This window comes from Lampetra fluviatilis, chromosome 21, assembly GCF_964198595.1.
Source record: "Lampetra fluviatilis chromosome 21, kcLamFluv1.1, whole genome shotgun sequence".
NCBI classification, from domain to species: Eukaryota; Metazoa; Chordata; class Hyperoartia; order Petromyzontiformes; family Petromyzontidae; genus Lampetra; species Lampetra fluviatilis.
Genome location: NC_136295.1, coordinates 6,373,000 through 6,387,810, shown reverse-complemented (window position 1 = coordinate 6,387,810; position 14,811 = coordinate 6,373,000). Strand labels below are relative to the sequence as shown.

Below are 14,811 nucleotides of genomic sequence, written 5' to 3'. Positions count from 1 at the left end.
TGTACTAGTGACGAATTGGCATGTTCTGTTTACGTGACAAACCTTACTAATTGGCCATGTTGGTCAAAGGGGTTGTATGACTATACATCACCATGCCGTTTACTGTGGCTTGGCAAGGGAAGAGGTTTGGGACTGAAAAAAAGGTGTCAGTTTTGTTGCCAGATAGAAGGGTAAAAAAACAATTATCATATTTTTTACTGGCAAATGAGGTTCCAATGGTGAGGTTTGGGACTGTTTCAGATATTATTCGCCACTGATGTCCACTGTGGTTGGGAATTGAACTCAGGTCACCGGGTTCACTGTGCAGTGCTAAACTCACTGCACCACAGCTGCCCCATATATATACATTTAAAAAGAAGATGAAAACATAATTTGGCGTGAAACTCTAACATGGCATTATGTCCACATATAACAAATTCTTAAATAACCTACACTGTTGAATGAAAAACGTAAATATGGGAAAAAAGTTCAATCACAAAGTGGAAATTACCGATAAATAGAACTTCAAATCAGGTTAAACGTCATAACTTAGGTCATTGTAATGTATTACAGTTGCCGATACGGTTGCCGACCTTCAGCAATTCCATTACACTAATGTGTTTTAAGCCATTACTAAGTGCAAACATAAGGTCTCCTTAAAAAGGAAATTGGAATTGCTGAATTTCCAATGAATTATTCTGGAGCTGCAAGTAAATAATATTATTCCTGCTTACTACTCCTTAAATTCAGGGTTCAATATTAAGAGGGCAACAAAATCAAGTTGATGCGTAACTACAAGTGTGTACAAGAGCAAAATTAGTATCACATATTGTCTAATCTTCGGTGAAATTAGCAGCCTGTGATGGATTTCTTTCTAAACCAACAATTTTTATTTTAAACTATATGTCGCGTTATTACAGAGAACACTATTGTTTGAGGCAACGCATTTAATAAATAAACAACCTCACCAATCACCGAGTTCTACAGTTAAGTGTGGCTATACTGTTCTTAGACTGTTCGCTATGTGTGTGCGAGTTAGCTGAACGAACGGGCCAGCCAGCACATACGCCGCCTGATCCACGGTCCCCAGCTAAGTCTCTACGGCGAACGAGGAGCAAAGAGCGAAGACAGACGACCCCTTGAGTTGATCCCCCATGAACGAGCACCGAATCCCCTTGCTGTATCAAGAACGGTGCCCCCGCTTCCGGCCACGTGTCCTTAACTCCTCCATTCGAGACACCGCTTCAGGTCACGTGCCCTTGACTTCTACAATCGAGGCCAACTTACGGTCACGTGCCCTTAGCTCGTCCAATCGGACACCGCTTCCGGTCGTGCCCTTAGCTAGTCAAATCGAGGCCCGCTTCCGGTCACGTGCCCTTAGCTCGTCCAATCGGGGCACCCGGCGCTCCTCCAGCACTGTGGCTGGCGCGACCCACATGTAAGGCTCACCGAGCTATATAGCTCTTTTTCAGAAGCAACCTGGCCACCAATGATAGCCCAATTAAGTGGCCTATAGTTTGGAAATTACGAGCAGCCAAATATCCCATTATTTAGGATGAATTGGCTCTTGGTGGCTCACCTCTTCTCCTTCCTCTTAACCTCCCCTCGCCCCTCCCTCGTTCCTGTCCCACCTCTACCCTTTCGTGATCCCCAAGTGCCCTTGATCATGGTCACTCATTTATCAATCCTTGTTATGCCCCTGCCATCTTAATCATATTGTTACCATTGTGTAAGCCATGCCAAGCGCCTTCAGTGAAGGCGCTCTATTAACATGGCCACACAAGACGGAGGTGTGGTCATCAGCATCACACTTGTCAGTTCAGCCATTAAGATTTCCAACAATGTGCATTCATTTCTGGGAGAACAAATATTTGTGGGGAAAAATATTCTCTAATACCAGCAAAGTGCTTGAGAATGGTGGTGCGGTCAGTAACCATGCCTAGCCACCTTCCTCTCCTGAGTGCTGTTTATTTCCTGAACCAGGTACTCATTTTAAAGTGGATTTGATCTAGGGGAGGCGGCCCAAGACTGGTTCTGATATAGTTTCGTCACTGATGTTAGCCAGGGCCTGGAATCAAATTCAGGTCACCGGCTTTGTAGTTCAGCGGTCTAACCGTAACGCCACCACTCTCTATTATACAACAACTGCCAAATCGCCAATAAATGACGGTGACATCACCACAGTGCTTGTACCAGTTCAAATATACTTTGAGGTGAAATAAAGTTCCAAAAGCTTTCTGGCAGGAGATCATAGGTCAGACCAAGGTGCCATGGGTTGACTGAGATGACCATTAGATGCACCATCTACGTTCCCCAATGTGCCAAATTGTGTTTTAGCCGCCCGGCGCTCTGCTCGTTGTTGATTGGCATCACTCCTGTGCCCTCCTTTATTGTTGCACAAATAAAAATGTCTCTGTATAGCCTTAACAGACTACTAGGGCAAGAACTGGCACTGCACACGAAGGAGTGGGTGGCTAAGCACCATGCTTGGTCACCTTTGTCTCTCTGGTGGTGATGTTTGTACTCCCCACCAGGTACTCATTTGAGGCAGAGTCAACCTCGGGGAGGCCCAGGACAGGTTAAGATAATCGTCAATGAGGTTGGCCGTGAACGGGAATCGAACTCAGGTGGCCAGGTTCAAAGCGCAGCGCGCTAACCGCTACACCTATCGCACCCCACACACACACACACAGGCACAAAGGCATACGCACCGGTGGCAAGCTCCTGCAGTTCTGCGTCGCCGGCCCTGCGCAACAGCGTCGCCAGGGCTGGCACTCCCCCTGCCTGCCGCAGCGCCTTCTTGTTGTCGTCGTTACCGTACACCAGGTTCTTGAGCGACCCACACGCATTCTTCTGCACGTCGGCCTTGGGATGTCCCAGCAGGTCCACCAGCAGTGGTACGCCGCCGAGCCTTCGCACCTGCCAGCACACCGAGTGAGCGGGAGGACGATAGAACAAGGCAACAGGAGAGTGAGCGAGCAAGCCGATGAGCAACTGGTCACATGCACAATTGCTATTTATTATAAATATTTGCACACTATGTTGTATATTAAAAAGTAAGCTTAAATAAAAATTGTATTACCAGGTAAGGCTCACCGAGCTACGGAGCTCTTTTTCAGAAGCAACCTGGCCACAATTGATAGCTCAACGAAGTGGCTTATCGTGTGGAAATTTATAGCAGCCAAATACTCTAAATGCATGTTTCTATATGTGGAGGAAGAAATCGGAGGACACGGAGAAAAAAAACACACAATCACGGGGAGAACATGCAAACTCTAAATATACAGGCGTCAGGGTCGGGATTGAACCCACGACCTCCTATATACCAGGCGAGTTAAAAATGTTGCCACCGTGGCGTCCACAGTGGCAAGATGTTATAGAAGTCGTGCAGTGGTGAGATAGAACGGTGGTGCAGTGGTTAACACAGTGAGCTCTGAACCTCTCGTTCCGAGTACGATTTCCTGCCACGGCTAACATCAGTGGTGAGTAATATCTGACCTGGTCCTGGGTTCCCACGACCCACCCCACTTTACCAGCCCACACCACCCAGCATGGTGAAGCAGAGTCAAAACAAGCCCCCATGACCAACCTGGCATGGCGAGACCTTCATTCAGCTGTGGATTGCATACGCTTGCACCTCATTTATAGAGAGGCCCAGGCTGCGATAAGTTAATATTTTGAGAATGAAGGCTTCGTAACAACACCACTAAGACCACTGGGCACTAATGGCAAAGCATCCAGGTCTAGGGATGAAATTATACTTTTTAAAATTGAAGGAGTATGAAGGCTGTATGTTAAAATACTATAATAACACAAAATTAATCTGAAACGATTGATATGTCAGTGGTGCAAATACCTAATAGAATGGGGAACCGAATAAACACGTGGCATGGCCTGAACATGCTTTCTAACTTTTTTTGTTGTGTTGTATTATTAATGTAAAGCTGAATTTATGCTCAAATCTAGGCAACCGGTCCACAAATCAGACATATCCCTTGCACTGGAGTCCAATTGAGGTGAGATTCTTTCCCCCGCAGTGAGAGAGGGGTCATGAACCATCTAAAAACCTACCCATATATATATAAAAAACCCATCTCAGCACATATCTATCGTCTCACCATCACGCCTTATGAATGCAACAGCAAAGGTTAACCTTTTATTCACCCAAGTGACTCAAATTGTGAGCTGTACAATACGTACATAACACGTCTATTAATCGGTGATAAAGCCCCATTGGTAGAATAAGCCAAAAAAAAACCCCTTAAGACAACTGACGCTTATTCGTGTCATACCTGGTGAGCACTACAAGCAGCTAACTAGAAGGGCTGTTTGCGGTTTTGTTCTGGGTCATTACATCAGGACATTATGAGCAAATCACCCTGAATGTACGTGATCTCGTCAGACCTTTGGAGGCTACGTATCGTTGAGCCTGTTATAATATTTGGATGTAAAACTGCCTGGGAATCCCAGGCTTGGGCTGCAAATTGGCCAGTAGATGACATCATAGCAATGGATTGAACCCATCTGTGTCACGCTTGCATGTTATCCCCTCATAGGCATAGATTTCTCCAGGATTTCCAATATCCTTGCACGTGGAACCAAACACTAATTACATATGCCAAACAATCACAATGCAGGACCCTGCAGAAAAAACATTATTGAGACTCGGAAAAGCCTTCTTGGAAAAGGGAATGACTATTTTTATATTCAGTTTAAAATCGATTCCCATTTGATTCAGCACTGAACTGAAATGTCCGCGAGTGAAAATCATGTAGTCAGAGGATGAAATGTTAAAGCATAGATCTCTCTGCCCTGTGTATATGGCATTCTTCGATCATTTGTCATTGTTAATACAGCTTTGCTGGTTAAAATATTCACCCTGGGTCAATGGGCTCTCTTGGCCAGATAAATTCCTCCTACGTGGCTAATTCTTGAGATAAGTTGTTCTCTTGCGGGGGCTCGCTATTCCTGTAGAACGCCCCTCGGCAGATATATAACACAGCACGTTACAATTTGATTCTTTGTTTATATGATTTAATATTCTTTTTTTACGTAAAATCATGTTTATGTAAAATAATTAATAGCAACAATAATAATCCTATGTGGGATGAAGGCATCTGCACGGGTGATTTGGGGTTGTGTCACTATACTTCACCACACTGGTCGATGTGCATTGGTGATGAGGTGACACCGTATTTATTTAGCTCGTGTGTTTGAGATCGGGATTCACAGAATTCTGTTCTGCTGCTTGGATCATTAGTTTCCCTGGGGGGGCCCTGGGTAGCTTCTATGGGGGGGGGGGGGGGAGCCTGGGTAGTGACGAGGGGAAGGATGTGAATGCCGATTCCCTGTTCCCGTGGGAGGCCAAGGTCTAGCCATGATATTGCTCGCCACTGATATTAGTTGTGGTCAGGAATCAAACCCAGGTTGCCAGATTCATAATAAAGAGTGCTAAACACTGTCACTGCTCTCCTACCCCTCCCCCCTCCTATATCCAAGTTATTTATGGGTCTGCAGACGTGGGGCTGCAAGGTGGCCAGGAGACGGTAGAGTGGTGAGTGTTACCATTGAGTGTGCATGGGTTTTCTCTAGGTACTCTGTTTCCTCATACTTGCCATCCACAAGTGTAATTTACCAATGGACCAAATGCAGGCCTCTGGCAGAAAGAGTATTGAGACATGATTTGTCATTAATCATATATTTAATTGAGTGAACACTATACATTGCCAAATAAATACTGTCTTTAAAATGTATTTTTTTTTCCATTTTCCACAATGTTTTCCCAATTGTGTTATTGGCACCACGTAAAGAGATGGAGAACCCATTCAGGTTAAAGGACAACCTTTCCATATCTATTGAGAAAAGAGTTCCTTACTTGTGCTGCAGGAACCACTATTACTATGATCCAAGCACAAAAGTACGTGTCAGTAACTGTACGCTATCAGAGCAGAGTACAGCCAATTTGTAGACACACTATGAGCAGCATCGTAAAATCCATTGCACAAGTTTGGACACTCGTGAAAAACGGACATGAGGTCCATCATTCTCTTTTCTGTCCAAGAGAATTCAAATCAAAATCGCATAAAATACGACAATGCGAACATGCATTATATATGACACGTGTGTAAGACATGTGTAAAATACTAAAACACGTAATTCACATGAAAACCTCAAGAATATTTTCCCTGCTCTTCTTTCATCTCACAACTCAATGCCATGTTTCCCGAGAATACCACGCTGAATGTCTGGCAAAAGAATCCCATTACTTTGGCCACAAATCATTCACTTTTTCTGGCAAGAGAAGCTGCCATAGATTAAATTTTTTTGCCGGTGCCCAAGAAACATAAACTAAAAAAATATGGGGGGTGAAAAATCCACGGAGTGCCCTCCAGATAAAATTGCTTGTGAAGATAGTGAAGAAGTAGCTTGGGAGAGGATTACTTATTATATTTTATACCTACGTGACTTTACCGAAAGAACCAAAGAGTAGGATTACTTTGGTTGGAGGTGGGGGAGGATGTGAGGGAGAAGGGGGGGGGGATTGGAGGAGATGGCAGTGTGGTGAGGGGCATATTCAGGCCCTGCTCCCATACGCAGCCCCCCACACATCCACATTTCCCCAAAGCCACCAAGCAGATCTGTGTGGATTTCTCAAGTGTATGTTTCAGAATTTTAATGAAAAATACTTTGGACAAGCCATGCCTGTATTCATCCAGCCTTTCAAGGTTATGAATCTATAAGCTGGGCCTGTGATTGGCATGGCTATTTATTATCTGGAGAGCTCAATTTTGAGGACTTTTAATTAATGACTCTCAGCCATGGAGTAGCATTGCCAGAACTGACGTGCATATTTAAGCTCGTGCCTAATTACCGACGTGTCATGGGAGAGGCAAAGGGTCAGTTTTGACTCCATAATGGGGAAACAAAACACGTATATTGCACACTTGAAAAATATCACTAATTAGTAAATAACAAACTATTAATTAAAATTGTCCCATTTTTTTCCACGTTTGCAGGGGCAAACAGCACCTTTGTTTAACGTGTACGCTTCCCCATTGGGTAATGTGCCACACAGCAAATTAGTAATATATAGGTAACTAGCGGGAAGTACCCGGCGTTGCCCAGGCAAAACATATATTTCAAAACTTATCTTAAAGCATTACATATACATACACAGATACGAAGCTATTGTGAAAGCCCAGGTGGACTGTTTGTCCATTTCTCCACCAACAAAATAATAAGAGGCTTGCAGAAGTCCCGGCCCTGACGTCATTCCTGGAGGCAGGAATGACATCAGGGCCGGTTCAGGGATTTGGAGGTTGGGTGAGGCCGTGGCACTCTGAGTGAACCCGGCTGGACACGTGACCTATCAAGGTGGGGGCCGGGGGCCCTGGGGGGACCTTGGGTGGCCAGGTGGACAGCCGGGGCGCTTCGAGAGGGTTCTAGAAGAGGGGCGTGACCGGGGTGGGGCCTGGACTCGCCGAGGCCGATATAAGCAGCCTTCTCACGGGGCTTGAGGCTGCCCGTGTCAAGAATGAAGAGGGATCGTGAAGACGCCTCCTAAGAAGAAGAGTCAAGCCTACCTGGCTGGGTCATGCTAGTGTATACGAGAGTCTGAGATAGAGTGACGGTGTGTGTGTTAGTCAGAGCAGGACGGTGTTTACCACCCTATGTTAGTGTAACGAGGTTGTTAATAAACAGTGTTGCCTCCAAAGAAGTGCGTGCGCCTATCTGAGCCCATTACAGCAATATATATCGACTCTATAGCACAAACTACTAACTTGACAAGAGTGCCGTCATGAGGCCTAGTCCCGTGCAGAGCCCCCGGCCTTGCCTAGATTGCCCAGCCGGCCGAAGTGGCACTTTGGCAGGCTGGCACTGGGCTGCTACCCTCGCCCTCCCTCACCATCCCCCCGCCCGCTCTACAATAATAGTATCTAAGCGCTATAATATTAGTATCTACCGACCCTATAGTAGTAAGTGCACACATTGAGGTGGGGGGGATAAGAAGACATGACACTTTGAAGAATTAACCTCAGCGTTGTGTGTATTTTTTTAGTATTTATAACGCGAGAGAATTCCCCCCCCCCCACCTCGCAATGAACGCGTGTGCGTTGCTAGGGGCAACCCCCGTCAGCTTTGCCAGCGGCGTAAGGAAATAAATAAATAAATATCACTAAATTGCTAATTTAACTACTTTAAAGTTGACGGATGGGAAAATGGAATAACGCTGGCTCACCACGGGGCTTATCGCGTGGTACCTGGGTACTTTTTTTAAACGTAAACTCCACAAGACAAAAAATAAGTTTATAGGTAAGAAACATGAATGAGATGAATAAAGATTGTATTTACTATTTTGACACGCGGTATACGTTACTTACACTACCAGTATACAATAAGAGAAGAATGACGAAATATATAGCCACTTAAAGTTAAGGTTACAAATTTGTAATGGGCCATTTCTGTAGATTAAGAGGCATGGGCAACTGCAATCAAGTGGCAAGGCGGCCAGCACCGCCGCCAACAATTGCCCAAGCTATCTGGCCCTCAATTGAGATGTTGGCCAACTCCATTTCTGTGGGAGGAACACCAGAGCACCCAGGAGATAATCCGCACATGCAACAGGAGGCAACACTCGATCCCATACAGGTGGAGCAGATGTAGTAAACATTTACCGTACAGCTTTTCTGGCAAACCAGAGTTATGGCACCTCCGACGCTCACGAGAAGGGGAGTTTTGCAACACTTGTGCTAAGCTTTTTATGTTGTATGCCAGCCGAATTGCCATTGAAAAAGAGCCCCTTAGCTCAATGGGCTTTACTCAGTGGGAAATAATCTTCTGACTCGACCCTTGCCTCCAGTGCTGGATTACAGGCATGCATAGCCACCATCACCTGGCTTCACTAATGGATACTTACATTTACGCAATTTCAAAGAAAGGAATTGATTCTTGAATCGAAATGTGGCCCTGAATCATGACGATTAATCAATTTACCTAGGGGGGGGGGTACTAAATTGTTCCAACACATCTCAGTGCATTTCGGAGTGTCTCTACATTCATAAAGAGTGCAAGCATTTTCAGCATACCATAAAAAATGTTTAATTGTGCACCTGCAATTTAAGTTATTTAACGTTGCTTCTTATCACCTTAAATGTTTCATGCCTAATCAACACACATACATACATGGTTGATTAAATCTGTGCAATGTTAAATAAATGATGTAATCATTTAATTGCTTCATTCATGATAAGGTAAAAAGGGAGACTAACGTGTGGAAATTAGTTCGTTAAATGCAACCAAGAGCATTTGACACTTGGCCTAAATTGTATGGGATTTAAATTACATCCTCGTACATGATTAATAAAAGGAAAACCGTGACCACACAAGACACCCCATTAATTGGCATGAACCACGGTCACCCAACAGTCACAAGAGCACTTTCTTTACTTTTTATTTTATAAACCGCTCATTCCATTTTGGTCATAAAGGCAATATGCCCTTTTGAGTCCTCACAAGGTTGATAAACAACTAACTTTGGGCTCTCCAGTCAACATCATCCAAAATTGGCAAACACATCTGCATAATTTCAGCTAACCAGCCGTTCGAATAATTAAGAACGCCTCACTCGAAAGGATGAATCTACAGTCGACACCTGTGCTCCAATGTAGAACCCTTTGCGCTCCTCCCGGAGAGGGTTATTCATCACGTACGTCAAATCTGTTATTGTGTGCCCTTGCATGCGCACGCGTGTGTAGAAGTGGGCCCCTCTCAAGGGGACGCATACTTGTGCACTAAATACAAAAACGGCGGCTAGCGATTGTTTTTCCACACCAGGTCTGCGTTCGTGCAGCGATGTGTACGCTACTGTAGGCGGTCAAAAGCAATTTGATTTTTATTAAAGTTGACGGATTGTGGCATCGAGGAGGCAGATATCGGGATAAGAAATGAGAAGTTAATTGGGAGTTGGCATTGAAGATGAGGTGTATATTTGTAATTTGTATTGGGGAAATAGGATAGGTAAGTGGTAGTGGGTGAGGATTCAGCATACACTCAATTATGCTGCATTTTTGTTTCATGTTGAATGAAAATAAGGCAAGTTTCTGTGTTTGTGTTGCATAAGTGTGACAACAACCCAGATATTGCTTCTTCCCGAAAAAGAGTGCTATCCCAAGAATTTGTTTGAGCCTCTGAGGAATACTTAGGTGCAAAAATGATAATGGGATATAAAAAAAATCACAAGCTATCTGCAGAAAATTTTAAAACTGGATCTGCGAACCCCGCCGCTGCCGAATGGTACACGGAGTTTGTCTACCACGGGAAAAACTGCCCATTGGAAGACAGCCTTGCATTTGAAATTTCCGGGATTATTTTAAATGCCGTGATCGTTTCCTGAAATTTGGTATTTTCTGGCCAGAAGGAAAAAAACATCAAGCCTTCAAAGAAAATTACAAGCCTTCATCCGTCCATGCGGTCCCAGTACGCCTGCACATACCTTTAGATACTTCATGGCTAAGTTGCCGTGTCAGTTTGAATATTTTCTTCGTCGATTCGTCTAATATCGATATAACAGTACAATTTTACTATTAAAATAATTATCACCACCACCATCAGCCATTGTCCATCTACTGGTGGACGAAGGCCTCCTTATATGTCATCACTATCTCTAACAGTCCCAACGGTGCCACAATCGCTCACTCCTGCACATGACCTCTGATCTAATCGCTTAATCTCTGTGGCGGTCATCCTCTCGGGCATGTTCCCTCCTTTAGCTGCCACTCCCCTTCATCACTCCTCGCTTCACTCTTGGCCGAAATTCCATGTCTATTTTTCTTGAGTCAATATTAGGTTATCTGTATTCGTTCCCTGATCTGTACATTCCTCTCTGACTCAGCGTAATGCAAAGCTTGCAATGTTGCATAATTTTTTACACACTTTGGTTTTAGTTTTTCTTCGTCAATATTGACAACGTATACATGCGTGACATTTTCCATAACAAATTAATCTTGTAGTTCAAATGCACGACGGCAGGCAAAAAAAGTTCCCAAGCAAAAATACTAAATGTAAAACCTTCACGATCGTTGCAATGCAGAGAACGGAGGCCTCTTAATTGCAAAGCTTTTCAATCCATCATCATTTAGTGAGCTATAAAAGTTGCATCACAAATGCAGTAAGTGGTTGGAAATCTGTGAAACTGGCATGAGACTCAAAATTAGAATAATTATTTGTACTGGAGGAATCCGATCAGCTATAAAGCTATATATACTCTTTGGTTATTTCGGTAAGTCACGGAGGTAGGAATAAAACAAAATAAATCATGACGTTTCGATAGCAACATAAGCCATCGTCTGCAGCAGACATCGTGCTGCTCGCAGCAGATATCGCGGCTGTCGCGATTTTCACCTGAAGACGATGGCTTGTGTTGCTATCGAAACGTCGTGATTTTTTTTTATTTCTACCTACGTGACTTACCGAAAGAACCAAAGAGTATGCATTCCTGCAGTCACGAAAGCTTCAAATCAAGCTATAAAGCTCTATTTCACAGATGTCCAGTAGGGGTGGGTAAGAATGTTACAACAACAAATAACAGAACAAAAACATGATGGTAGTGCAAAGTATAAGAAAGGGAAACAAATCACCCAAACACATACAAATTAAACTAAACCATCTCCATCCTACAAAGCCCACTGAGGTATTAACTTATTTTTCAAAAGCGATCTGGCCACATATCGGCCCATTATTTGGACATTTATAGCACCAAAATATTCTAAATAATCTTAATGCATTTTTCTAAAAGTGGAGGGGAAAAACGGAGGACCCGGATAAAAAAATCCACGCAACCATGGGGAGAACATGCAAACTCCAAATATACAGCAGGCGCCAAGGAAGGGGATCGAACCCCTGTCCTCGTGCATACCATGCGAGGAAGATTACCATCTCGCCACCGTGGCTCACCCACCTCCTACCCCCCCCCCGTCCACCATTTTCTGCACGGCCCCTCAACCTCAAGTCACGGACCACGGATGTCGTTTCACCAAAGCCGGTGACAAGGTGGCGATATGACGTCAGTCTTGGGGAGAATGTCGCTGCTTTTAATCCAATGAAAACGACCAAACATTCATTGACTTTAATGGATCGGCAGCTTTTGTGGTGCAAGTGGGAATGCCTTCTGCTGGCTTGAGTTGGCAAAATAAAAAAATCGACATTCAAGAGATGTGCTTTTATCATGAACTACTGGCACACGAGGGGATTGGGTGGCCAGCATCACGCCCAGCCGCCTTTGTCTCCCAAGTGGCAACGTTTACACACCCCACCAGGTACTCATTTGAGGCTAAGCGATATCTAAGAAAGGCTCAGGACCGGTTAGAATTTTTACCACTGTTATTGGTCGCGAGCAGGAATCAAACTCGGGTCGCTGGGTTTGTAGTGCAGCGCACTAAAACCACCACACTACCGCACCATTTACACCCATTCATATTATTCACACATTCGTATTTTTCGCACTGATTTGTATCTATATATATGATAATAAAGAATTTGAAAATGCAATACGCACTATTAACTCGCTCTCAAAGAGAGAGAGAGAACAACTTGGAGGTGTGAGGAACCGCAGTTAAGCAGGAGAACGCAGCCACGCGGTGAGCCAGCGTCAACAATTTCCCAAGCTCTGCAGTCCTCTGTATACGAAAATGTTTACTGCCAATTAATGAGCGTTTACATTGGGGAGAAAACAGGGGCACCTGGGGAAAAACCATGCATGCGAGGGGGCAACACTTATACAGACCGAACAAGTAGAGTCCAAATTTCGATTTAAAGCTTTCGTGACTGCAGGGATTCATCTTCTTGGTTCTTTCAGTAAAGTCACGTAAAATGGAAATAATAAAATAATAAAAATTAAACATAATAAAATTATTCTCACGACGTTTCGGCCACAACGCAAGCAGCCGTCCTCAGGTGAAGACTCTGTCTTCTCAACAGACCTGTTCTTCACCTGAGGACGGCTGCTTGCGTTGTGGCCGAAACGTAGTGAGAATAATTTTATTATGTTTTATTTTTATTATTTTACTATTTCCATTTTATGTGACTTTACCGAAAGAACCAAGAAGAAGTAGAGTCCACTCGAGCAGGTCAGAGGGGTATGATACCTCAACACCCATGGGAAGGGAGTTCCACAACATTCGTGTGATCCACCAACGCTCACCTCCAAAATTCTAGATTACAGGCATGCACCACCACTGCGCCCAGCAATATTATATTCATAATATAACTTTGAATGTTTCTTCATGCAGGGAGCTGTTCAGTTTAACAACATAATGAGGTACTGCATCAGTGGTACTTTCCATGATAGTTTTCTTTTATTGACAAGTGTACTTTTAATATGAATGGTTTAACGCAGGGGTCGGCAACCTGCGGCTCCGGAGCCGCATGCGGCTCTTTTGAACCTTGACCGCGGCTCCGGGGCGGATGCTAGCGAGGGGAGGAGGCGCACTGTGACACCTGCTCTGGCGTTGCCGCTGCTGACAGGTCGCCGCTCAGCTCCACACTGCCCGCCCGGTGACAGGCAATAACGTTGCCGTTGCTTTGTCACATGTTTGGAAGAAGTAAAAACCTTCCTGGGCAGCAAAGAGCTCACCTTTGCTGAGCTGGAACAGCCAGAGTGGCTGGAAAAATTACATTTTATGGTAGACATGACAGCACATCTAAACACGCTAAATACAACCCTTCAGGGGAAAGGAGGCACAGCCCTGCACATGCTGGAGGAGGTTTTGGCATTCGAGCGCAAGTTGACAGTGTTTGTCAAAGATTTACAGAGAGGTACACTGTCTCACTTTCCCTCTTTGAGAGAGTTCAAACAAAGTCATGATACGATAAATTTGGAATATTTCAAGTCTGCAATCACCACAATGCAAAGTTCGTTTGGGAAACGATTCTGTGAGTTCAGAGAGGAAAAAACGACATTATCCTTCCCTGTCACTCCCCTGGCGATCGATCCATCCCTATTGAATATGACTGCATTTGCAGGTGTAAGTCAACCTGATCTTGAGATGGAACTGGCTGATATAGCCGACAAAGATATATGGGTGTCCAAGTTCAAATGCTTGACCGCTACTCTTGAGGATGTTGCCCGTCAGAAGGCCATTCTGGCTCAGAATCATAAATGGAGTGATATTGAAAACCTTCCCAAACAGGACAAACTTGTATTCGAAACATGGAATGCCATCCCCAACACTTATATAAACATGAAAAAGTATGCATTTGGAGTCCTGTCGATCTTCGGCTCCACATATGTATGTGAGCAGGTCTTCTCCAACATGAACTATATTAAAAACAAACATCGATCACGCCTCACAGATGACAGCTTGCAAGCCTGTGTGAAAATGAAGGTGACGTCTTACAGCCCTGATGTGCAGACACTGTGCACTGAGGTTCAGGAGCAAAAATCCCATTAACCAGGTAATTTAGCTATTAATTTGCAAAAATATATTTTACATTGTTAAGTGAAAAAGTCCTTTTTTTATTCAGATTGACAGCTGACTGCACGATCCTGTATATAGCAATAAGGTAAGAAACAATATATGCAGTGTTATATTTGTTTTAATAGTTGCAATGGTTTTGCGGCTCCCAGTTTGTTTTTTCCTTCGGAAATGGGTCCAAGTGGCTCTTTATGTCTTAAAGGTTGCAGACCCCTGGTTTAACGCGTTAAAAAAAAGATTTGCTTCACTCAACACATACGAATGAAAACTGTTAATGTATCAATTAAAAACTGTTCAACTGTAAATGCTGTTTAAATGTCCCAGTTTTCTCAATGCCCCACCGTGTGAAGTGAATTCTCCA

At 44.1% G+C, this 14,811-nt stretch overlaps 1 protein-coding gene across 5 annotated transcripts in view; it reads right to left on the bottom strand.

The window, feature by feature from the left end:
• Positions 1-14,811, bottom strand: part of LOC144938172 (catenin delta-2-like) — a 270,511-nt gene that overhangs the window by 51,390 nt on the left and 204,310 nt on the right. For all 5 annotated transcript variants that reach the window (XM_078865941.1, XM_078865938.1, XM_078865939.1 and 2 more), the window contains one exon: positions 2,691-2,898. In XM_078865941.1, coding sequence (XP_078722067.1) covers positions 2,691-2,898 — 208 coding nt within the window. The remainder of the gene's footprint in view (positions 1-2,690; positions 2,899-14,811) is intronic.